Raw genomic sequence first — 26525 nt, forward strand, 5'->3', positions numbered from 1 at the left:
AATAACCACAGCATAGCCATGTTTGTACAACTCCAAAGCCAGCAGTCATTTGCCTTAAACTGTCCAGGATTTAACCCACTTGCTATCCATTTAAGTTTTTAAGAACTGGGCCATGCATTGGGATAATGCATGTATTCTAATCTGAGATCTAATCAATGTAAAAAGACTAGTTTACACAGTCAAAGTAATCTCCCAGTATTGCACAATACAAGTAGTAGAAGAGTATTGACAGAAGTCTCCAGGTCTTGAACAGTGATGACATGCCATGGGGCCAGTAAGGACAGTATTGGACCAGTTCAGAAGGTGACCATTATTCAGTCATGATTGCGTGAATTCAAAATGACAATTTGTTTTCAGTTCAACCCAAAGTGCTTTTAAGGCTTGTTTACTGTCATTTAAACTGCTGTTATTCGGTGATTATTGTGTCTTATAAATGCAGGACAGCACAGGTGTACAAAAAAAACATAAAATGAAAGGAATATTCCCTGCAGAAAAGATGGAAATGATGACAGAATTGTCTTTTGCAGTGCTGCTTAGATTTATACGTCTGTTCACTTATTCATTGCTCAACCAAAAAATAAATATATGTCAAATCACTTCTCAACGTTTACTTGAACAATTTGATTTCCTGCTTTAACAGATTTTTTAGGGGGAGGGGAGGCTGAATAAAATTAACCTGTTCACAAAATGTGTTACAATCCTTAACTTTTCGGTCATTTTCTATCACAGAGAAACGAAAGTGTTAAAAAAAACAAAATGGCACCATCTACTGCTGGCTTCATAATCGGTATTGGTTAGATGATGAGAGTCATTTCTGAAATCCTTCTGGGATAATATCATGAAGAATAACAGAGTCATTTGTTTTCCATTCTATATCGATTGCTTGAATTAATTCTTGTCTTAGTGACTTACTATTAGGGCAGGCATAGTCTCACAGTGACTAGCATTGCTTCTTCACAGATCTGGGACCCTGCAGTAGGTCCTATTTCTGGGGTGCTCTCTGTTTGGGGTTGGAACTCCCCTGTGACTCTGCATTGGATAAAGCAGTCAGAAAATGAATGGATCAATGATTTAAAAATACTGTGAACATAAAAGCTTTAAGTGCTCTGGCATCACTTGGCCTGGGGGAGTCTTGTGGTTACTCTGGGAGATAGATTTTTAATCTTTTCCAGACTATTTCAGTTTATGTACTGTATGAAAGAGTGGCTGACTATATTTTTGTCACAGTTTGTTATTATTGTCACTTTTTTAATTGAATTTGTACACCACCACCAATAAAATTGAATTTTACTTTGTTAATGAGTGATAAAAGAAGTAAGGAGAAGACCCGACTTTCAACAACAATGACAATATGCATTTTTTTAAAAAACTCCAAAGTTCCAAAAAACTGAATTTAAACTACAAAATAATCACAGTAAATTTACCTATTAATCCCATGGTCGTTAGGATAGTTTGAAAAATTCTGAGAGTCATTGAATCAAATAGACTGGGGCCTGATCTTCAGTAGAGTAAGATCTGAATCATCCGGACTCAGATTAATAACTGGTTTATGCTTATGCGATGTGTTCTGGCTAGGAGCTAAACCAATCAGTGCCTTAAGCAATTTTCAGATGATGACAATTTAATGCTGATGCAGCATGGTTATAGAATGTGAGCTACTATTCATTGGACATACTGTACTGAAGTCTATTTTATAAATTAATATATACTGTGAGCATTCAGAAAAACATATACTGTACACCAATGTTTTAGCATAAAATTGACACAGCAAGGGCCATAACCAAGCAATGATACATTAATGAAAAAAAATCCCCTTTGTGGCATTTCAGTGTTTTTAACCCTGTTGAGGTCCACACAAAGAAGCTAAATCATTGAAAATGAACATACTGTACAAAATCAGCAATGGTCTGGTGTAGCCATAAGAACTTTATTACAACAAAATAACAAAATATATAAAACACGAATATGTGCATCAATTATAATAGTTTACTAGTTGAACATTTCACAGGACAAGTCGTCTGACCTTGATAGATCTAAATATTTCAAATATCAAGTCATTTAACCCTAAAATAGAGTCGTTTAGGAGAAGAAAAATCAGTCTCTAAAATCCCTTTAAGAGATGTTCTTAGATGCATATGTCTTATTAAAGCCCTTCATTTTAGCAGCTCTACATATTGCATCTGATATGTTGCTGATAATACAAGAAAAGTAAGATATATACAGTTTTAGGAGAAGAGGGCTGCATTCAGTATCTGAAAATGAAATATTTTCCTAACAAAACAAATATTTTATAAAACTACATAAACCACAATAAAATAATGTAAAATAATTGGCTCAGGTAATGATAGCTCTGGCAGAAGAACTGCTGTGACAACAGGAATGAACTGGGGAGGAAGCTACACTGGTGCAGAGGGGGTGGAATGAGGAGTGCTAGGAGGTAATGGTTACCCAGCTAGTGTTTATACAGTACATACAGTAGGAGAGCTGAAGAATGAGATTTTAATTTGACCTCCTCCTGAACTTCTGTTTTAACAACTCCATTAATAATATAAACGTTATGAAGCAGAATGCATAGTACATAAAATCTGGAGTATTTGTTGATTAAAAAAGTAAGTACTACCTGTGAAAATTGTCACATTAACCTTTCATTAACCTTTCAGGATATCAATTTAAGAGTTACCAAAATAAATTAAACTGTTTGTGTTTATTTCTCCCTTACCAAATACTGTGATAAATGGTAAATGACATAAAGGTTATATTAACACAGCTTGAAAAATGACATTGATATAGTGATACTCAGATTTAGTTTTCTGTGATTTGAAAAGGAGCAGAAAGATTTGCAATAGTTAATGTTTTTTCCCATTGGGCAGGAACGAATGAGGATGCTCACTGTTAGTGGGAGCATCCGCCATCTGGAAGGAGTCTGTGGATCTTGCACTGAGCCTCAGTGGGGTGAGGCGACTGAAGGTATTGGGAGACCAGGGAAGGTGAAGACGTGCACTCTGTGAGGGCACCACGGTGTCTTCTCTGGGCACCCAGGGTGGAGGCCTCAGGGAAGTAAGCTGATCTTCATCAGGAATGAACGCTGGGTTTTCAATTCCTGAGTGGTAGAAGAAAAAATATACAATACAAAATAAATAAAAAATAAAATAACAATAATATATGACTCCTCCAACTAAGATCCATCTCAAAGCAGCTATATCACCCTTCAACTCACAACTGGCAACCCACTGAAGCTCAGCGGGTATGAGCCTGGACAGTACCTGGATGGGAGACCTGGGAAAAACTAAGGTTGCTGCTGAAAGAGGTGCTAGTGGGGCCAGCGGTGGGTGCTCACACTGCGGTCCATGTGGGTCCTAATGCCACAGTATAGTGATGGGAACACTATACTGTAAAAAGAAGCCGTCCTTCGGATGAGACTTAAAACCAAGGTCCTTACTCTCTATGGTCATTAAAAATCTCAGGGCGTTTCTCGATAAGAGTAGGGGTGTAACCCCGGCTTCCTGACCAAATTTCCCATTGGTCCTTACCAATCATGGCCTCCTAATAATCCCCATCTATGAATTGGATTCATTACTCTGTTCTCCTCCCCACTAATAGCTGATGTGTGGTGAGCGTTCTGGCGAACTATGACGGTCTTACAGCCCTCAAGCACATGCTAGACAAACGCACAGTGCTTGATCCACTTACCCACACTCTAGTGCGTCTTGCGGAATTGGTTCTCACACTAAATGCCTTCTCATTTAATAACCTTTTTTATCAGCAAGTTAGTGGGGTTGCCATGGGCAACAGGATGGGACATAGCTAGGGCCCTCACCTGGGCCAAAAACAGCCCTCAGATCATCAACTTGACCAGGAACTCCCGGTCTCACAACCGCATTCCTATGGTGCTTCCCTACCACTGTAACACACTTTCTATCCCCAGGACCATTATTAACAACTACTCCATTTTACAGGGCAATCCCTCCATAGGTACCCTTTTTTCTAACCTCCCAATCATCTCATACCACCGACCACCCAATCTACGTAAACTTCTGGTTCACAGCTCCCCATCAGGCACTTTCCTCTGCAACAGAACTCGCTGCATCAGCCCAGCTATCTACGTAGGAGAAACCAGAAGGAGACTAGGAGACCGCTTCAGAGAACATGTAAGGGCTGTGAAGATTAAAGATTTCTCCAATCCCATAGTTTCACACTGATCTCTCTGTCTCTGTTCTCAAAGAAGGGTTTCTCAACTCCCATAGCAGAAAAACAACAGAAACTAAACTCATCCTGAAACAAGGTTCACGCCACCCCCCTTCTCTCAATGACCGACTTATTTTCGTGTAATCTTCTCTATTCTCATGCACGTTTTGACTTCACACCTCTCTTCACCCCTCTCCACTTTGCACTTCCTGAGTGGCCTCTCCCCTCTCCCAGCTTTTGTTCTCCTGTGCTATTTAATCTTTGCTGTCTGCCCTGTCTTTCTCACACCTGAAGAAGGCTTCACAGCCGAAACATTGTGTATTCTCTTTTCTCTTTTCAGCATGGAATAAACCTATTACTTGTTCCTTTGCAGACTACGCATGCTGACGCAGCTACCCACCTGAAATTCCCAGCCATGGAATTAACACAATTGCAAAACCATGTGCATCCTAAGTAATATATGGAGTTAAACATATCTGCAGAATACACAGTGTTTAGTTTATGTTCGGAATCCCCTTTGTAACACCACGTGCTGCAGCCAGCATAGGGCTATCTATCAATATGCTAGAGAAGTACAGTACCTTGATGCACTGGCAGCAGACAGACAGCAGCCCTGAAGTCAGACCTCTTTACCACAGCAGTGTGGCTTTAGAGCATTTGGAGAAATTACAAACACTTGTATGTTTTCTAATCTGTCACGGAGGTTATGTATTTTCTTTGCTAATGCAATCTACTATGAAAAGGTGGATTCCTACAACCTTATTAACTTCTTTACACTTTTGGTATTCCATTAATCAAACATGTTACTCTGAAACAAATGGCATTGAACATTTCCCTGAATAAGTGAGTATGTAAGGGGACATCCACAAGGTGATAAAAGATTAGTCTATCTCATGAACTTAAATGATTTTTTTCTTTTCTTACATCTTGCCTTTCTGTACTAAGACTGGTATATTCTCCTTTCAACAGTTTGGATAGAACCTAATGGATGTGATAGTGGGATGAATTTATCAGAGTCTTTTTTAGTGTGACTCATCTAGCTGAGAGAACAGCACCCTTTCCCTCCTCACTATTACCAGGAATGAGCCAGGGAGCTGCTGCAAGGGTGTACTGTAGATGGGGTTGTGGGAGGGGTGCAAAGGAAGTTCAGAAGCCGAGGTATATAAGGTATATATATATATTCTGTATTTTTACTGTTGGAGAGCAGAAGGAGAGATTTGAATCTAAACTTTCTCCTGAACATCTGTTATAAATTCCACAACATGAAACTATTTCATTTTTAGCGCCTCTGAATCTTTCAGTTCATACTAGAGGTCCTTCCTTAAACTTACAGTAACTACTTGTTCCAGGCTGATGATTGAATATTATCAGTTTTGTAGTCAAACTAATGGAAGCAGCAACAAAATAATTTATTAAAGCACTGTTGTCCAGCAACTTAAAAAGATCACAAACATATTATTTACCCCCAGATTCATTTTCTTCCTGAACAGTCCGCAGGGTTCCAGATGCTAAGAAGTGAATGCCACCTCCAGGCTGCTGAGTAACATCCACATTGGGAAAATCAAAATCTGAAAATGAATGAGATTTTCATATTTTTTTTTAGAAAAAGAGACAATGCATGAGATCCTGTTGAAATCCTTTGTCTTATTGTGAAGACACCAATGAGAGCTTCAGAATTATATTAATGAAGAATATTTCTCTGAAAAAGTTACAAAAGATTACAGGACACAGGAAGCCAAATTCAACATATCCAACATTTCCCCAGAATATTTGATATCAATAAAAATATATTTTTATATAAAATATAATAATTCATATTAGATATATTTTTCTGTCTTTGTAAATACAAGCTTTATCTATAAAATATTATTTATTTTATATTTAGGTAACATATTTCTGTTTTATATTGAATATCCCATTACCTTCTTCTTGAAAAGAAAACGAGAGGTTAGGACTCTCCACTGGTGGTGTTCTGATCTGCATCATGAAAAAAAGGAAAAGGTATAATTTGACGTGCTCTCATATGGCAACTAGTGGTAACTGATAGGACTCAAAGGGTGCAAGTGGTATTCTAAAGCAAGTCTGGAGAGCCAGAACACTGAGAAGGACTGTTTTTACTTGTGAGAAAATGAGATTATTGAGTATAAGGCAATCTTTTGGTGAGGACTGCTTGGCCATTGTCATCTGTTGGGATTGGATATACAGTACATGGCAAACAAATGTCTGTCCTTGTCCTAACTTTACTTAATCCCTGCAAGTGTATGAACACATACTGTACATATCCACAAGTGTTTGCAAGTGTACAGTATATGTTCTAAAGTGCAGACAAATAGACTTTCCTACTGTACAACACAGTTCCTGTGAGGAAGGAGTCTTCAACCCTGTTCCTGGAGATCCAGCAGGTTTTGTAGGCAGTGTTTAAATCATACATTTCTAAAGGTTAGGAACAATTTAACCCATGACCAATTAGACAATTTAGTGATCATTTGGAATAAAAATCTTTCAGCCCTTAAGGATCAGAGTTCCCTTCATTGAAATATTAGTTCTTTAATTGATCACTTGCTTAGACTAGTGTTCCTAATCTTTAAATAATAGGCAATTTAGGGTGACCTATAAGAATAACAGGACTGGTACTCTCTATGACCTGTGTTGGTGACTCCTTGTCTAATGGAATTAAATAATTTATTCAGACATGGATTATTCACAACTGCATTGTTTAACACCAAAATCTTAGAATTATGGGATGGCTGAACCTTACTTTCTGCATGTGATCCTTCCTTTGATGTTTTTGAATTTTCTTGCTTTGGCCGACCCCCATCTTGGCAGACTTAAAGGACTCAAGACGTCGCTTCATGGTGCGCTGGAAGATTTCTTGGACTTCGTTCTCATCTTTATTGGGAACACTGTTGCTTCTGCTAAACCTGTTTCTGGGCTGAGGTCAAACAGAAAAGGAAACTATAATAGCACTCAGTATAGACTTTGAGTCTAATTGCTGAATTAAGTATCCATAATGCATAGTTATAACAAATAGAATGGCCCTATAATTTCTAATGGTTTAATTCTTTTTTCATTTATCAATAAAACTCAAGGAGATTATTGTTTGGTTTTTAATACAGTACTAGAAGAATGTATTTTGGGGGAATATCTTTTATATATAAAAACTAGTCTAAAAGGAACACAGACAAACATATTAAAGTGATGACCCTGAGAAACCATCGTAATAATGTAAACAATGTAAACAATTGTTAGTTTTTTACAATTCAATGTGGCACAATATTATGTTGAATACGGAACCATATATATTATATTTTGAATAATCAATGGCTTAAACACTTTATGAAATTGTATTGTATTGAAACAATACTCTGGTAGTTGCTCTCTATTAGTTTTCCTTTTACTTGAGAAAGACAGACTGCATAATATCGACACATTAAAACCAAGAGCTCCTCTGTTGTGTTATATTTGAAAACCTGGCATAATCATTTGCTGTAGCTGCTTTTGGAATCTGCCGGTCAAAAGATTCTGCTTGTCTGTAGCACAGGGGTGTAGCTGACCTGCTTCCTGGACTTGTAGAGGTGCTGCTGGATAATGTGATGGGTGTCCATGTCCTCTCTCTGACGACCAGTCTTCTGCCAGAGGTCCAAGGCTTGCATGTCCAGGCACACGGAACTGATGTTATCCCGTCTGCAAGAACAGAAAACACTCAGCCTTATTATTGTCGACATGAAGAAATGCCTGCATGATCAAAAATCACAATACAAGACACTGCATTATTAGCCCTGTTGACAGGTTGTCAACGTAATAGAAAGAAAAGAAGAAAAAGCAAAATTTAGAAGATACAAAAAAGTCTGTCTTTTTAAAATGTATTCTCTTCCGAAATAAAGCAGCAAACAGTGAATTCCAAGTTGTTAAGTACTGTATATATTTCATTTTCAAAGTGTTATTAGTGAGTTGACAGTGCTCCTAGCTTTTTGGTTACTCCAAAGGGATCTTAATTGTTTTGCCAAACAATGAAATAAATTGTTTTTATGGCTTTTGGGGGCAACTATTTAAAAGGATTTGTTGCTGGAATGATTAAAAAAATCTTTTTGACTGGAAGTATATCAAATGTTATAACCTGGTACTTACAGAAAAGAAGATACCGATGCATCTTCAGGTGTCATCTTAGATATAATCTCTGAAACCTTTGAACTCAGGTTCTTGTTAAAGTCTACATTTGCATCGCTTTCAGACCGTAGGAAGGCCAGTGATCCTTGGTGTTCACCCTTAAACAAAAGAGGAAATCTTGCTTTAAGACAGGGTGAAGGAGCGAGGGAAGGTGCAGAAGTAATCCGATACAGAAAAACATACTGTATTGCTGCACGATTTTAGATTTCTGTTCTGTTCATAACTCTGTGTCCATCCTTCCTATAGTCACATTTGCTCTAACAATATGAATATTTTCACTTTAAATAAACATTTAACCTACTGTAGACAAGAATACAGAATCAGAAAGCTTGGGGTAAATGTCCAATAGACTAATGTGCATTTTCTTAACAAAATACTTAGGTTAAGTATTAGTTAGGTCTGGATTCTTGACAAAAGGATTAGCTCTTTGACTGTGGAACATGTACAGAGTTGAGCCACAATATTTCCCCTTCACATATTATTTCAAGGAGTTTTTGGACTTGGCAAATTGCTCAAATGTGGGCTCCAACTCATGTAATGCCCACAGTTTATACAACACTATATGAAAGTATATAGTTTAAACAGTGTATGAAAGACATGTGCATTGATGATTGATTTTGAGATTGATCTTCACACAATTTAAAAAAGCACTACCACAGCCACTCCATACAGGTGATTCGTTTGTACACATTAATCTATAATTCTGATATTGTAGCATAGTACTGTATATCACCTACAGTACAGTACAAAAATATTTTCAGATTACCTACCCTTTTAGATATCTAGAATTTTTCTGGTCATAGCCAGAGCAATTCAGAATGTTATTTTTATTACCTCTGAGACATAGCTGACAGCATCCTGAACATTTAGGTGATGGTACACACTGAAGAGATAATCCCTTGACTTTCGTACAGAAGGTTTTATCAGCAACCAACACAGCCATTTCTCATCGAACTGCGTCCATCTGAAAAGAACAGCCACATGGAGGATTGTGAAAACCTTTGAAGTCTTTTAAACAGTCCAAAAGCTTGAGGCATTCTCATACTGTATGTCATATGTCCTCACACTCAGTAGAACACTTTTCGAAAGTGTTTTATCTGTCCCAAAACTTTCCAGCCTGATATGGGATTTTATTTTACCATCATGGCATTTGAAATATTGTGGATTCTACTTAGATAGTTCATATGAGGGCTATACTGTATATTGTATATTCTGTTGTTTTGTCGGTTTTACAACTAATTCTCACAGAGTTTTGAAGTCAGTATACAGGATTATTCCACTGGTGCATAATTGGCTTAGGATCCAGCACAAAAGCAGGCTGGACATGAAGTTTGCCCCAGTTTGAAGCAGGACGTCTTGCCATAGTGTCAAGAGTTCAACCTGTGACTACTGTATGCAGTACTGTATTTTGCTTAGAATACAAAAGAAAGACAGTCTACAATTTAAAAAAACCTCCTGAACGCTTTCTGCTTTTACTTCCTTTATGCTGCTCATTTAGTTGCCTCATAATCTCCTTAAGTCCAACAATCCTGGTTGTGTTCATGTTAATAAGTATTTACTATACAGTATGTCTATAGCTGAACTTAGAAATAAATAAATACTTAACAATTCACTACAATTTCAACATGCAAAAACCAATGAGAAGCTTAAAAAAGTAAGGAAATTAAGCTTAGGTGACTTTAATTGGAAAACAGGCATTATAAATTAATATGTTTGTGGAAGAAGTAAAGCCCTTTTACTTTTTAAAATTTCTTTCAGAGAAGAAATAAAACTTTTCAATTGTGTAAGTCACAGAGGATTTGTTTCTGTCACACAATGCTGCAATTATTTTCTTAACAAAGGTAATGCATGTTCTCAACTTTGAAATATTAAAAGTATTTTGTTCTTCAAAAAAAAAAGCATTTTAGTATTCTCATGCTGCTTTCCTGTAATGAACGGTTTAATTTTTCTTCTCAAAATGAAAATATTCTCACTTACTTCTCCTTGAAATAGTTATTGCCGAACTGTCCAGAAATATCTTCGATTCCAACAAGAATGTGGTCAAACAGCTTTAAAAAAAACAAACAGCAAATGTTCAGGTGAAACATTTAAAATGATCAAATATTTTTATATATATTTGCTGATACAATAAATGTAGTTGAGGTACATTTTGTGAAGTAAAAGGCCTTACCCTGCTTTGCAGTTTTTCAACTAGCAGAGGATCTTTGGGCTGACTCCTCTTCACTCTCAGCCAGGTCACCAACGGTTTGATCAGTACTCCCTGCAACAAGTATCAGAGGGATGAGAGTGACCGTCTTGCTCACGTTTTCTTTATTTAAAGTTATTTTTGTGATCTGTAGCATAAGGCACATACACACTGGCTTACCAAGATCAATTAGCTACTGACGTTTTCTCTTTAAGGATATTAATACATTATTTACCTTTACTTATATGATACATATTATATATACTACTTTATATATCTGTTATTTCCTACTTGAACTTGAAATCTGTTATAAAACAAATCTCAATTATTTAATTCATAAATATTATTAAATGTACTGTATTAATTTAATTATTAAATATAATGATAATTACTTTAGAAATCAATATAAATTCTTCAATTAGGTTACCCTTTACTAGCACTTTAATTATTATTATTATTATTATTATAATTATTATTATTATTATTATTATTATTATATAACATATATAGATGTTTATAATAAGTCATGATATACAGAGAGGTGCTGATAAAGTATTGTTAGTGCACTCCTTCAACACACAGAATGGGTGAAGAATTCCAGTACAACTCAATCATATCTGAGACCACGCTGCACTCCCACAGATGCTTGAGTCCTACTCATTTTAAATTGGAATGCACTTACCTGTAGCATGACAGTGAAGTACACAACGATGAGAGAAGTGCTGATGAAAAGATTCTTCTCCTTCACCTTTGCGTCGTCCAGAAGGAACGCCAAGCCATATACCACCCCACCCCGCAGACCACCGTAGCCCATGACCACTTGGTCAATGATGCTTAAGGGAATCAGTCGGAACTGGTTTAACATCCATGTCATGACAAAGACACCTGCAACACAGTGGGCCCACAGTGTGAGCAGGTATATAGGAATCATTGATTGCCCTTGACATTGTTACTATCTGTTAAAATTCTGTGTTACATGCTTGCCATGTATAAATGTACTTATGCCTTTTTTCTATAGACCACTCCATACCCAGTCAGGAGTCATGTCTTTGACTGGTAGCCACAGTACTATTTGAAAAATTAAACACTGCTTTATTAGTTTTAATTAATCTTTTTATATCTATTCTTCTTCTGGGAAGTTTTAGACTGTATTATACTACTCTGTATTTTCTATTTTATTCCACTCCAAATCCAGTCGCTCAATGGAAACTAGAGCTAGTACTCTACCTTTTTCCCATGTGGTCTCACACATTATCAAAATTTTACTAATATTGAAAAATATATGTGAACTTCTTACCTATATACCTGAAAACTAACATGAACAAAATCGTGAGCAGGATAAAACCTGTATTCCACTTCCAGATATGAGTATCTATTGCAGAAACTCCCAGAAAGAAGAAGAGGATGGTTTCAGATCCATTGGCAAATGCTTTCATAGCATATCGGACAGTGTTGACCGAGCTCTCATCCATGTTAGCCATGACGTACTTTTGGCAGAAGACGCCATAAAAAGTAATCCTAAAATATAAAAGTTTTTTTAAGTGAAAGTTACGAAATGCACATAATCATCCCCGATTCACAAAATATAAATGCAGCCCTGTCTTGCATACTTTAAAATGATCAAGTACCTATCCAATTCCACATTGCTTCTTATGTCTGGCCAGGGTCTCAGTAACCTAGATACTAATCTGGTTACTCAAGATATCAGTAGGTATTAGGATTCAAAATGGGACCACACGTTTGGCAGGGCATTAGTCTATCTCAAGGCTAAAATACACAGAGATAATTAAGAATCTCCAAGATGAGTGAAAACCAGGGCACCTGATGAAAACCCACAAGAAAATGGAAAGGACCTATTTCTACAAGCATGTTCTTGGCCTCAAAGAGACATAAGGCCTACAGGTACCTCACAACACTAACCTCTAAGTCATTGTGCTTGAGAAACATGAGTTTCATATAGAGTGCAGATAAAACGTTTGTGAAGGTCTGAGAAGACCTCAGAAAAAGAGTAGTTGGTTACAAAACCACATCTAAACCTATCCACAGTTAGACAGGAGGAAAATATTCAAGACCATGGTGATGGTATTCAGGGCCAGTCATTCTGCCAAGATCACCACAAGAGCACCCTAGAAAAGCATCCAGAAAATCACAAAGAAGTAACATCTAAGGATCTGCAGACCTCTCTCATGGTAGCTAATGCCAGTGGTCATGACTCAACCATCAGCGAGAGACCTATCAGGAATGGTTTTCATGCGACAAAATCCAGGAAGAAACCATTGCTTTCTTAATTCATTGCTCTCTAAGTTTCTTAAAATTTGCCAAAAATCATATGGACAATCTACAAGAACACCCGAAGCATATTCTTTGGACAGTCAATAGTTTTCTGGCCACAATGAGAAATATTTTGTGTGATAAAAAAACTATATAATGTCTTCCAACAGACGAAACTTGTCACACTCATGAAGCATGGTGAGGGAGTGCTATGGTTTGGGACTGTGTTGCTGCCTCGGGATGTGGAACAGCTTGCCATTATCGACGGAAGCACAAATTTGTCATTGTATCAGAAAATTTGGGAGGAGAGTAAAGATTGTTGCACTTTCACTGCACTTCAGTGAAGTTATTCCCTGTGCAGACACATCTTTCTTTGATTTTATTTTAATCAGTAAAAATTGTCCATTTGCAAACTACTCTCATAAAGAACACAACAGCATGGAGATACACAGATAAAAAAAGGGAAGTTTGAAGTCAGAGATCCTTATTTTAAAATTATCTTTCATGTCTGTTGCAACACATAAGACAATTTGAAAAACTGAAAATAAAATGTATTTGAGACGTGTGTGATAAGTAAGAAATTTAAAAACTCACGAAAGGATAGCGGATAGAGACAGCATCTCTGCAGTGAGGTAGGCAAGGTATCCCATGATGAAGACATAACCCGGTTCGATGATCTGAACATTTTTGGTGATCCTCGTCAGTAAGGAGATCAGTATTCCAAAGCAAACTCCAATTATGGTTCCACCACAGGCAACAACAAAGAAGGACACTGAATTGAAGGAAGAAACAGAATAAAAATTGAAGATGATTATTTCAGAACAAGTGTGAAATTCAGTTACCTTGACGCCTTAGACTTGTACTGCAGAATGTTTTATCTGAAAAGATCAATTTGTGAATGAGATGATGTAATAAATAATGCCATCATCCATCAATTGTCTTACCACTTCATCCAATCCAGAGTCGTGGGTGAGCCATAAATTGTCCAGGCAAGTAACAGGCACAAGACGAGATACACACTGGATAACATGCCAGTCCATTGTAGGGCACACACAGACACAGACTTGCACACACTGACACCAAGGATAATTTTTCTGGAAGCCAATTAACCTACGGGTACTGTATGCCTTTGTACTAAACATGAACACCTGGAGGAAACCCACATAAATACAGGAAAAACATACAAACTCAATGCAGATAGCACCCCAAGTCCGGAGTAGAACCCAGAACTCCAGGGGGCTGGGGCCAACCACTGTGCCACTGTGCCACCCATGATGTCAACATAAAAATTATAATACAGATGTTAATTGTTGTGTATTGCGTAGGGCATAAAAAAGCATTAAAAACTAGGACTATAATGCACAGGAATTCAGCCTCACCTATGCCTTTGATAATATCTGCAGCCTGGATGTTTTCAGCTCCCATCTTTACAAAAGTGTCAAACACATTATAAAGGACCTGAAGACAAAGGTAGAAAGGCATTATAGTATAAAGCAAAATTAATGTCAAATTAGAAACAATCTACACCAGGACTTCAAGAAAGCTGGGCCCCATGACAAGCATAAATATCACCATATACTGTTGTACCTGTTTTTGTATTTAATTGTCTTCGATCATTTCCATTTTTTACTATTTTAAAACATTTTTTAGCATTTAAAAAGACGGAAATAACTAATGTTAACAAATTATGAATTTTGGTTTTGTGAAAATATTGTTGTTTTCTGCAAAGCAAAGTGGGTACTTACCACTGTTACACCATCGTTAAGGAGAGACTCCCCAAAGACAATGATATAAAGAACTTCGTTGACATGTACTTGTTCAAATACAGCAATTACAGCAACAGGATCAACTGCCGAAAGCAAACTTCCAAACAGAAGAAAATCTAGTAGAGTAATGTCGAGAGTACCTAAAAATAATCAGTGCACAAGTTATATTTATTACATATTACATTAGAAGTCCTTTCTACAGATATTAAAAATACATCCCATGCATGGCAAACTATCAAAACAACACACAAGAAATAAATGAATGAGAAATGCTTACTGTATATGGAAAATATTTTTTCAATATAAACTGAATATAGCATTTCTAGGTGATCTGTTAACTATGCATGCAGAATATGGTCTTGTTAAAGTACAAGTTCATATTGCAAAAGCTTTGTTTTTATTTTTTAAACTATCAATTAAAAAAAAACAGGTAAAGTTCCTCATTCAAAGAATACCTTAAGTCACAAAAATAAGACAGCTGTTTTAACTAGTCTGAAAAACATATTGAAAATATTAATGTGAATAATAAACAGATGATATCAAGTATAATAACACTTGTTTTGAGAACTTGTATAATAAGAACTTGTTTTATATGCTGCATTCGGATCAAATATCAATTTCTATTTTTGTACTGTAGGTGAAGTGTAGATCTCATTTGGATTTTATTATGTGATTTCATTGCAAGTACACTTCTGAAATTAGCAGTTCTGATGTAAAATTAATATCTTTATTACATTGTAAAGTCATTAACATTTAATGTCATTAAGTTTATTGAAACATCTCCAGTTCTTCCAAGGTGTATAGTAAAGATGATCAGAGGTCCTAATCATTAAAAAATGTATTTCACTAATCAACTAATCTCAAATTGTGTGAAGAGGAGTCAACATGAAGCATTTTTTACACATTTGGTGTTCTCTGAAGGCTATAGCCAGTCACATAAATGAAAAATAGTGAACAAATTTTCATACTGTATGTATCATCTGTATTGTCATGGGAGTGGACAGCTGTGAACTGTTATTTATAAGTAAACATGACAATTTCAGATTTTGCCCACCCCTCTTCATCCTACAGCTAACAATTGTGATTCTGTGAAATGATGCAAAATGTAGTATAGAGCACTTGGAAATATTTTATTGGTTTTGATGATTTACCAAAAAATCCCCAAGGGCAGCTTTAATACTTCTATGCACACTGGGAATCTGGACCACAAACTTACCCATTGCTCCTCCCAGGTAGCAACCCCACAGCGCCAAACCAATTGTACCAGCCGCCCAGCAGGTACCAACAACAGCAAACAGGAGGATGGCGCCCATGTTTCCGAAGAACAGCTTGTTGGGCATGTGATAGCCTGTCTCCAGGATGATTTGTGGCAGGATGTAGAAGAAAAAGGTCCTTGGTAACAGGTAGAACGTAGGAGCTTTGTCAGCTCCCCATATAATGCCTCCAAATATGAAGCCACACGTAATCAGCAGAGCACTTTCTGGGATATATTGTGTCACTCGGTGGTCCAGTTCAATTACTAGAACAGCAGAGAGAAAAAAATACTTATTATAACACGGCTGAAACGTTGTGTTTTCTTTCTTCTCTTTCCAGCATGGAGTAAACCTATTCCTTGTTCCTACTTATTATAACAGTCTGTCAGTACAGTGACATACGCTTTAGCCCTGGCATACAGTATATCTGGGTGCACTAGGTGGAAAGATTTCTTTTTGTAACTTACTGAACATGTTCATGTATTATAGACAATTCTTCACTGGTGTCCTGTACAATTTCCAAGCACAGGATCCAAATATAACTTAAAATCTACACTGTTAATTCTGTATCCTATTAAGGTCTGTTAACCTTTTAATTATTTCCCTCTATTGTCTAAAATAAGTAAATCATATCAACATAGACAACTCATTATCTTGAATGCCTACCCCAGTTTCAAACTTATTCTTTTATGAAGAACTTTATCAAATGCTCTCTGAAAATCTAATCATTCCATATGTTTTTCTCTGTTAGTATCCATTATTTCTGTTGCTAGATCTTAGCAACCTGAGATTATTTCTTAATTATTAATAATAATTACTAATAATTCCTTACACTTATACAGTGCTTTTAATTATTAGAATTAAGCAAGACATACATTTTAAATCAATGTTAGCTATCATTTAAAATGTTATTACTATGCAGGTGATCCTGTAACGTACATGTATGATGTAGTGAAGACATCTACTGTACCTTTCATGTAGTTTGCAGAGAAGGAGTTTATTCATTTAATTTGACAGCTTTCCATTGATATTTAATTTATTTTCTCTTATTTTTTTGTTTTAAATGGGTTAAGATGGATTAAATGGTATTTTGCCTCAGTTTTTTCAAGGAAAATTGTTGTTATTATTATTAAATAATGTATTAGATTACAAAGACAGATTTCCTAAAAAAATGCACTACTGTATGTACAGTATGTAAAAAACAGTATCGCGTTTCACAAATTAACTGTACTGTATTGTTACAATTGTGTCTTAGAGAGAATGATGTAATGAGAGTTACATCATTACCTAGCATATTCCAGAAACATGTTCTAGAATGAGTAATGCAGCTAAGAAGTAAAGACATAACACAATACTGTAGGTGGGCTCTGTTGAACACAATAACCAATAAAATTTAGTCCGTCACATTCTCTGAATAATTTTCAATTGAAGGAGTTTTTATTTTTCACTACAGTGATGTCAAGAGGTCTTTATCATTGACATGCATATATTTAAGTAATTGACTTCACATACTTCATCAATGCAATATTTATATCCTAAATACCGTAACATATGGAATAGTGTGTTCACATCATAGGTTCATTTAACTTTTCTATAGTTTAAAAATAGCCTTTACTTCATTGTGCTTACAGTTGCCGTGTTTTGTCTTGTATATATTATGTACTGTATATAAATATAAAATATGTATAGGGTATATAAACATAAAATAATAATTTATTCAGATACCGTATCAACAAAACATATTGAAATGTGCTGATTGATATTTTCAAGTTAAGTCATATTTAAAACAGAATTCACGGTCATAATTCTAATGACATTGCCAAAGGCTTTTGTGAGATACAAACAGCTCCAGAGGTACTAATACCTGCAAAATGATTAGGACAAACGTATAACATTTTACCATTACTATTTTACCATTTACTGTATGTGTTATATGACAAATCACATGACGAAATCACATACCGAGTTTGCATAGCCAGGCCACCAAAATCCACAAAGCCACCAGGTAAGGTTCCATGACATGCTCCCATTTAAAGGTCACAATCTGGAAGGTGCTGATACTGTCTGCTGTTGCGTTGCCATTTCCAGCCTGTTCATTTCTTGTCGAGGAGTAGGTACCATTGGGAATCCGGCTTCCTCTTAGTGTGTCACTGTCTACTAATGTCTCACAGCAAGCTAGAACTAAAAGAACAACTGTCAGTTTTAATCGTTGGGCTTCCATTATACAGCTCTTGTTAATTAACTCCTTAATCAGTGAATGCAATTCAGTGTCTTTGTTATTCTCCTGTTGTGCCTTCAGTTGTCTTGATCTCTCATCATCTTGTCAACTTTTGTCAATGATAGATTTTCCAGCTTCTGTCATTTGTCATGTCCCCGAGTTACAGTATGAAAAACCTGTCTGAGTGATTCTTCAGCTTAATACCACAAATAGCAGAACAGGCAATGGTGTTACTGGTCACCCCATTGAGTCAGTTGGCCCTTTTATACCACAGGTAAATGTAGGCTGGGCTTTGTCTTCAGAGGCATTGTGGATAGAGAGGACAGCCTTATCAGTGCTGTGTTTACCGTGCAACCACACACGAGAATTGCCTTTTCAAAGACGCAGAATATTACTGTCTCCAAATCTCACAGTAAATAAGGAAGGACAAGCAGGAATATAATTTAATATTTCATCAAGCAAGCCTGTCTTTAAAGCAAAGTACTTGTAGACAAAAATGAAGCAATTTAATTTTACTCTGCTTTATCTTAATGATATGTGAATATATTATTGATTTGGAGAAAGCTTGGAGTGTTATACTGTACATTAGACATAGAAAATAAAAAGACTGACTTAAAATTTAAATTGTTCTTCAAGATTATAAGCAAATCATGTTCATGGATATAATAAGAAGTAATCAAATGATTTTCGATCCTGTTTCCCATATTTCTAAATTTAAATTATTAAGCAAAACGTTATTTATATTTAGAATAACACAAATTGTGAAGATGTCTGCAGAAACAATTATAGTATCACAGCATTAATATTTAAAACATTTTTTGACCAATCTAAATTAAATTATGATAATACAGTGTATGAAAAATAAGGGGCTTTCTGCAGGTTCAAGGGGATTGTTTCCAATGCATTATGAGCTATATACAGAAAAACAGAATCAGTTCAGCTTTTCACACTGTATTGCTTGCTCTCATCTATGGCCTTTTAGATAAGACCTCATTGTAGACAATCCAGATTTAGGCTTAATGATCTATGAAATAAAATTCTGGTACTCTAATGACACCTGTAAACACTTGGCATATGACTTCAGCTGACATTATGCTTTCACCATATTTATTTTTTTGAGACTGATGAGGAATTTTCAAAACAGGGAGAGTACTTTACTGCTATGTCAAAAGCCAGTAGAATATGGCTGTGAGAGTGAGAGAAGAGCTGTGAAGTTAAGCCATCTAATGTCATAGCACTGAAGTTTTTTTACAGGTGTGTCTTAGTTTACATAAAACAAACATACAGTATGTTAATAAAAACTGAAATGGAAGAACAAGAGGTTCAGATTCACTTCCTGGTTTCGATGTTTCCTCCAACCTGAGCTGTCAATTAAACAGTTAACCAAATTACACAGGATTTTAATTAAGGACTCTTTTAGTTAATTACTCAAAACATTCACTTCATTAAAGATACAGTTACTTACAGTATAACGCACCTCAAAGCCTAGGATTTAAAATAATGCTGTGAAAAGATGTGGAATCAGACTCCAAGGATGCCTTTATCATCTTAAATTAGAATCCAGTAATTGCACAGCTATAATTTATAAGGATTTATATCCCTAAACCCTCAATCTTCTTTTATGGTGGGAACTTTGAATCAGAATTTGAAAAGATAAATGTATTTTAGCAAAGCAATTATTAATGGGGGTTCTCATGTCACTAGTGATAATACCACTGATCAATGGCCTTTTAAACTGGATGGATGGAAAGAAGATCAGGAGCAAGCAACGTCTGAATAAAATAAAACCCTTAACGTAATTAAATTATGATACAGTTTTCTTGTGAATTTTGTAGTATTGCAGTAGATCCCGCTCCTTTAACATATTTATTTTGGTTTCAATTCAGGTATTTGTGTAATTCTTTCAGTTCAGTTACTCTATGATGCAGCCTATTGATAATTTTGTATTTAATTACAAAGATTACAGGTATGGAAATTTAAAATACAAGACAATGATTTTGCCATAAAGGTCAGGATATGAAATTTGTTTGAACAAACTGAAAATTAAATCAATTTCACAGAACCTGAAATGTAAAGATGAGAAGGGAAAATTGGTACGGTAGGTATCATTAATGATGGAAAAACACACACATTAAAGAAAGCTTCAATTTTTATTTAGATTTTGCTTTGAAAAATGAAAAAGGTGGCTTGTGAGTAAAACTAAAATGAAAAGAAAGAAAGTTCTTCAAAGATACATAATAGAAGAAATGTCACAAACATTTGTGCTTTTCACAAAACAAAGATTAGTCATTATAATAATAAACAGACTGGTATTCACCAGCCATGTGACACAGGTTTTAGGCTGTTACAACCATACTATTTAAAAACTGATGACAAAAAACAAAACAAAATTCACACAATCCTACATAACAATCCTGTAGTTACTTAAAACAAACCAGCAGGTGTAATTCTGAAAGCTTTGAGCAGACTGAGTACATAATTCTTCAACGCATTTTGTTGTTACTCTTTGCACTGGAAGGTTCCAGACTGTCGCTTGCTCTTTCCAAAGGTACTGTAGGATGCCAGTACTAGAAACCAATATGTCTGGAAACAGGACTAGCTTCATGCATTTTCCTAAAATGGGATCTATATATTGTGAGCAAAGCATAAGTAGAAGGTGGTCTTTGCCTCACTAAGATTGCTCTAGTGTAATATCCATCCTTCAGCTGGGTAAAAGTGTGAGCATCCTTGAATAAATATTTAAATTCAATTCAAATTCAAAATACTTTAAGCATTTTAAGTAGCAGGCAGTACAACATACAGTATAACACATAACAAATAAAACAACATTACATAGAAAAAATATACATAGCTAAAAACAGATAACGGACCATAAAATAATAGAAAGTAAAAGTGTAATACTATGAAATATTTAAGTCTGTAAGTAACTGTGTGTAATATTGCGTAATATATAAGAAGGTATGTAACAGTGTGTAATATTTAAGAAGGTAATTAAATTCAATCAATTTAATTGATGATAAGCGATACTACGTCTTTTACAGTTTCTTTATCAAAGCCTTTAACTGGATAAGCATCAAATGGAAAATGAAGCAAAGACTTTTGATCTAGATTGTACTGTATATGGGATGAAAAAGTGTTTGATTAAGCCAACTTCCAGATGAACATGCTGCAGAACTATGTTTAAAGCAATCACTGGAAATGTCAGAATGCGTATTTATTTAAAAATGTTCACAACTATGCAGACAACAAATAACAAGTTTATAAAATTCAAATAAGCAGTAGTTCCAGTTTCCCTGAAGTATCTGCAAAATACTTTATATAATGTAGCAGCTCCCCACCCTTAGTAATCCCTAATTTTGCTTTCTGGTGGACTCTGGGGCCTTTGTAACTTTTTTGCTTTCTGGGGGAGGGGGTCCTCATTGGGTGTTTACACAGACTACGCAGTGACATTTTGTACATTTATTTTATAGTTCTACTGTATATAACTACACTTACCAATCTTAGTTGAATAATCTCTACTGTGCCCAGTAACAGGTTATTGTACTCAGAAATCAAGTCAGTGAGGGAACAGGACAGCCAGGAAAGGTTTGCATTAAGTAACAAACTATAGGCCTTAACATCTAACTCTCATTTAAAATAAACACAAATACAACACTTAAATGTATCTCCAAATTATAGCAGATCAGTATTATGTTCAAACATCTCGAAAATGCATCGAACTCAGTGCTGATGAATACTAGCCATTACCTTGTCAGTTTTGAACTCTTTATACTTAACCAAACTCATTAATGTCTGATGCATAGCTAGTTAAGGGATTGTACAATGAGTTACCGTACTTAGAAAAACAAAAATAAAATGTAAAAAAACAACAACAATTGAACACAAAGTTGGTAATCAACCTCAAATTTCAATATTATTACAATTTGAATTTCATTAGATCTCCCCATATTCATGTAGATTTCCTCAGGGTGCGACTGTTTCCTTTCACAGGGAAAAGACATACTGGTAGGTTAATTAGATTCTAGGAAAATTGGCCTTGGTGTGAGTGTGTGCATGTCTCTGTGTCTGTATATGCCCTGTGATTGACTGGCATTCCATCCAGCGTATATTCTCCCTTGCTCCAGTTGCTTGCCGACTCCCCTGCAACCCTGAATTGAAGCAGCTAGAAAATGGATATACTTGTACTGACTTAAGAACTTTTGCAATGTCTGTTTCCTGGAATGACTACTGTCAGGCTCTACAATTATAGGAGGGGTGTGTTATATAATATTCAGAAGTAAAGTATAAACTCTCACATCCGTGTCTCTTGTTTGTATGTAAACACCATAATGCATTATTTTGACTTTGTGTTCTGTTGCATTTGAATAAGTGATTTTGAAGACAAGATACAGATTCGATTTTTAGACTGTATTATACTGCATTGTATACAAGTGTAATTACAAAGTCTGCTTTTTGGAAGTGTGACATAGGGAGAGTATGTACCATAAACAAAGTTCAAAATATTTTTTGGTGGGACAGACTGGATTCTAAAACAATATGTACATTTGTTTTCTTTTTGAAAAAAGGTTAATGGTAGAACATTTCCATTTTATATCCGCTCATTGAGTAATATTTGGCTGTTTTAAAGCATTTGTACAAAGATGTGTGTCTGTCTGCAGCTCAATAAATCAACAAGTTGATGCAGAACAATTTGTTTATACCACTAGACATGGCCTGATACAATCTTGACACAGGCAAGCAGAAATGTTTCAAGGTTTATAGGTACAATACTGTATAAAGAAATGCCCTCTTCTGCACAGTACAGTACATAGGAAACCAGGAGATGAAAACCCTTTATTTTCAGTTACTCACAATCAGTAATCTTTTCCTGTACTCCACAGCACCCCACAAGCCCCACAGTCATTTGCAATGCCATGAAGTCCACTATGCCTTGAAGCAGAGGTAGCATTCACTGGAGCAGAGGATCTCAGTCAGAAAAGGTGAGACAGTTTCTTGACATGCACTACGATTTACTGCTGCAAAGCCTAGCCAATGTAAGGTCACCCTACCCTGGCTGCCCTTTACCAATTGTGTGCCAGTGGTCACAGACTCAAACAAATGACATCTCAAGTACTACAGGAGGGCCTCTGAATCAGTTGTTACATTTCTGAACCCTACGTATGCTAAATCTTAAAGGTTTCCTATTGTGAGCTGATAGGATAGGGTATTATAAGCTCCAAAATGGAGTCAGACCTGTAGGTCCCGTTTAGTGCTCACCCTCTTCGTACCTCATGACAAGCTACGGGATACTGTACTCCCCCTTTCTCTTCACCTGAAGTTGCTGTCCCTTAGTCTTTCCCTGGTGAATAGCACCTTATTCTGTAACTAAAAGGATGATGAACCCTCTACCTTTGTGAAGCTGCAAACCTACCTTCAGTTCATTCTCTGTTGCCATCCTCTGCCGAACAGGGTTCGAGCTGATTCACCACAACAGTGTATACCATAGCTGAGCCTGTTTTATATGAAACAATGTGCATTTTTATCTCTCCAATGGGAGACAGAATAATAATAATAATAATAATAATAATAATAATAATAATAATAATAATAATAATAATAATAATAATAATAATAATAATAATTGCTTATACATATAGTGCTTTTCTGGACACTCCACTCAAAGTGCTTTACAGGTAATGGGGACTCCCCTTCACCACCACCAATGTGCAGCATCCAGAATGAGTAATTCAGGTTCTGAAGTCAAAACAATCATTGTTGTTCATATTTTCAATTAACAAACACACCTTTGATTACATTTCTTTGTATATACCTTAGCCGTCTCAGATGAGATTCCCTTTTTGAAACAAAAAGGTTTGAAAGCCCCTTTTTTATTTCAGTTAATAAACAGACTAGCTTTTAAAAGGTAAAGATGCTTTTCCATCTGTACCGGAACATCCCTCACATGGCTGAGTATGGTGACCAGGACAGATGTTGAACTGAGATCCAGACTAATTTTGTCATTAAAGCTCATATATTGCTGGCTGTTAAAATAGGTGTTTTAACCTCACTGGTCAAGCTCAATTTCACTCTGGGCTTTCATAATTTGCTCAAAACAATATGACTGGTACTTTGTCATTTCTCCACCTGGCCTGCTGTTGTAGTGAGGTTGCTGGTACATTACTGTATGTGTGCTGCGTTACACCTTCCTAAGTGTAAAGTGCTTTGGGATTCTTTGGATGAAAAAAGCACCATACAAATGTTATGTTATTGAGTACACTTCTGCCAGTCTTAGTTTGTGTCAGTTTGTGTGAACAAAAACAGTTCATAGAATTACAGCAATTTCCTTAAGTACAAGGACAGTTTAAGGAAATTGTGCCTGTCCGGACTAGCGAAAACCAAACGAGTACACATAAAAGTTAAAACCATGAAGGAGGCTTGCAAAGTCAACCTGCATCACTTCCAGCTAGGGATAGAATACTTAAATAGAACAGGTTACAGGAAAGGAATTCAGGAGCTATGTAGGCATGGCTCAGGGGGAGTTACAAACAGAGTGATAAACTAAAGACTAAAGAATTTGCTGATTGATTTAGAATGGGAACTACTGTATAAAAATAACTGTTTTGAATAAGTACTTATGGGGTAATTTTCAAATTTTCTTTTGACCCAGACATTTGAAAGACCTCGAAGACTGGAGCTTCCCTCTTCTGTCCTTTCACTGCTTTCTTTTTCTCCTTTCCTTTCACTTTTCACACTCCTGGTTTCTTTTTTTCTTTCTTCTCCTTTCTTCCTCTTTTTATATTAATATTTTATGTTAATATTAATGTTTAGGTTCCAGGTCTGCCATACCATGATGATTTCACATTTACATTTGTTCGTTATTGTCTGTGGTACCAATGTAATATTATTTTGTCTTCAATAAACAAATTGAACATAAATTGTTCTAAGAATAAATTACAAAATCTGTGTACATGATAAAATTGTAATTAAGGAAGATAAATTGTCATGGACAAGCTGTTGACGGGCCTCTGAGTAAGAATGCCACATGACATCCAAGCTCATCACATCAGTGTTTAATGGAGCTCAAGCCTGGTGAACAGGTCATCACACTTTCATGACACAAGAAACCCATGAGGACATGTGTTGTTCTGCAGGCATATTGTCATATCAGGATACGTCCAGAGGCAGGGCAGCAGGTGAGGTTTCAGAACTTGTTCAGTGTAGCGCCATGCAATCTTGTTGCCATCAATCGCTACTTCAATCACTGTGGTCCGCCATGAAGTGGCCTATCAGTGACATTGTACTGGGACGCAATCTGTTGTCAAGCAAGCAATTGTTGTCTGTAAACACTCCAGGTGCCAAGCAACAATGCACTGATTAATGTCCTGATCTTATGACATTGCATCTTTACCAGAGTGTGAAACCCACATTCTGACACATTCTCTTCAGACAGCCATGATAAAGGAATTTGATTGACTCAATCCAGTGACCAATTTATGCATGATTTTATTGAGGGGCAACTCTTAAAACTGGCTCTGACTCAGAAGCCTTACCTCTCGACTACACTGTCTTGCTTTTCATCATAATTGTGATGTTTGTCTTAGTTATCTATTGGGCAGGAAATGTTCTATTGTAGTACTTTCTGAAATATTTGAAACATCTTGCAAATTCTGTACTATATATTTTTACCGTAATACAATGCATAGTTAACCATTATATAAGCTTCTTATTTGTAAGATAACAGACATAATTCACTTGACAATGATGACAGAGTTACTGTATTACAAGGACACATTATTTCTATTTTTTTGCTCTAACATTGCTACAGCACAGGAAGGAAATAATTTACCATAGAGCAAAACGCTAGGAAATTTCAGCTAGGCAACTTGTTTCAGCTAGGCAACCCATTACAAAACTAAGGAGCATTTTAGGTGTCTGTTTTCTCTATAAGCAAATGTACTATTTATCTGCCAGTACTGAGGGCAATTTCCAATCAAAAGACACATGACAAACACGGTCATATGTGTTATGTGTGTTTTCACCCTTTCTAATGGTGTTTAGACTGACTATGCAAGTGCCAATATACTGTATTTGAACATTCTGTTCTTTATTATCCCTAAAGTCATGGGATACACTAAAGAGCAGAACACTCAGATATCAATGGCTGCTTATGACCTTTGTATTTCCTAAACAAAACAGAACAAGCTGGGGAGATTAAGTCTGATTGCATATTCATTTCTTTCCTAGACTCGGCTACATTTTTAAAAGGGAGTACTCTTGCAGGTATTTAAGGTATGTGTGGGGAGAAGTGTTTTGTTACGGAATAATGAAAATAGCTCTTCAAATGTGATGCCAAGCCTCCAATTGTTACTAATTTCTCAGTTATGGCACCATGGCCCTATTTGTTCCATCAATTCTGAAATTTAAACTTTCACAAGGAAGTTTGCGATTAATATTTCAGAACTCACTTATGAAAAATATGAATGTTACTGCAGTCAGTAATC

At 36.0% G+C, this 26525-nt stretch overlaps 1 protein-coding gene across 1 annotated transcript; it reads right to left on the reverse strand.

The window, feature by feature from the left end:
• Positions 1 to 1906: 1906 nt before the first annotated feature.
• LOC148651214 (sodium/hydrogen exchanger 3-like) lies at positions 1907 to 18290 on the reverse strand. Its single transcript, XM_088601250.1, has 16 exons — positions 17790 to 18290; positions 15791 to 16093; positions 14554 to 14714; positions 14188 to 14266; positions 13403 to 13580; positions 11835 to 12055; positions 11220 to 11422; positions 10523 to 10612; positions 10330 to 10400; positions 9187 to 9316; positions 8314 to 8450; positions 7740 to 7869; positions 6944 to 7117; positions 6108 to 6162; positions 5649 to 5753; positions 1907 to 3100 (listed from the first exon to the last, which is right to left on the reverse strand). The coding sequence occupies exons 1-16, from the start codon at positions 18046 to 18048 to the stop codon at positions 2847 to 2849; spliced, it is 2550 nt and encodes an 849-aa protein (XP_088457376.1). The 5' UTR covers positions 18049 to 18290; the 3' UTR covers positions 1907 to 2846.
• Between the last annotated feature and the right edge of the window lie 8235 nt (positions 18291 to 26525).

This window comes from Lepisosteus platostomus, chromosome 12 (assembly GCF_059453375.1).
Source record: "Lepisosteus platostomus isolate fLepPlt1 chromosome 12, fLepPlt1.hap1, whole genome shotgun sequence".
Lineage (NCBI taxonomy): Eukaryota > Metazoa > Chordata > Actinopteri > Semionotiformes > Lepisosteidae > Lepisosteus > Lepisosteus platostomus.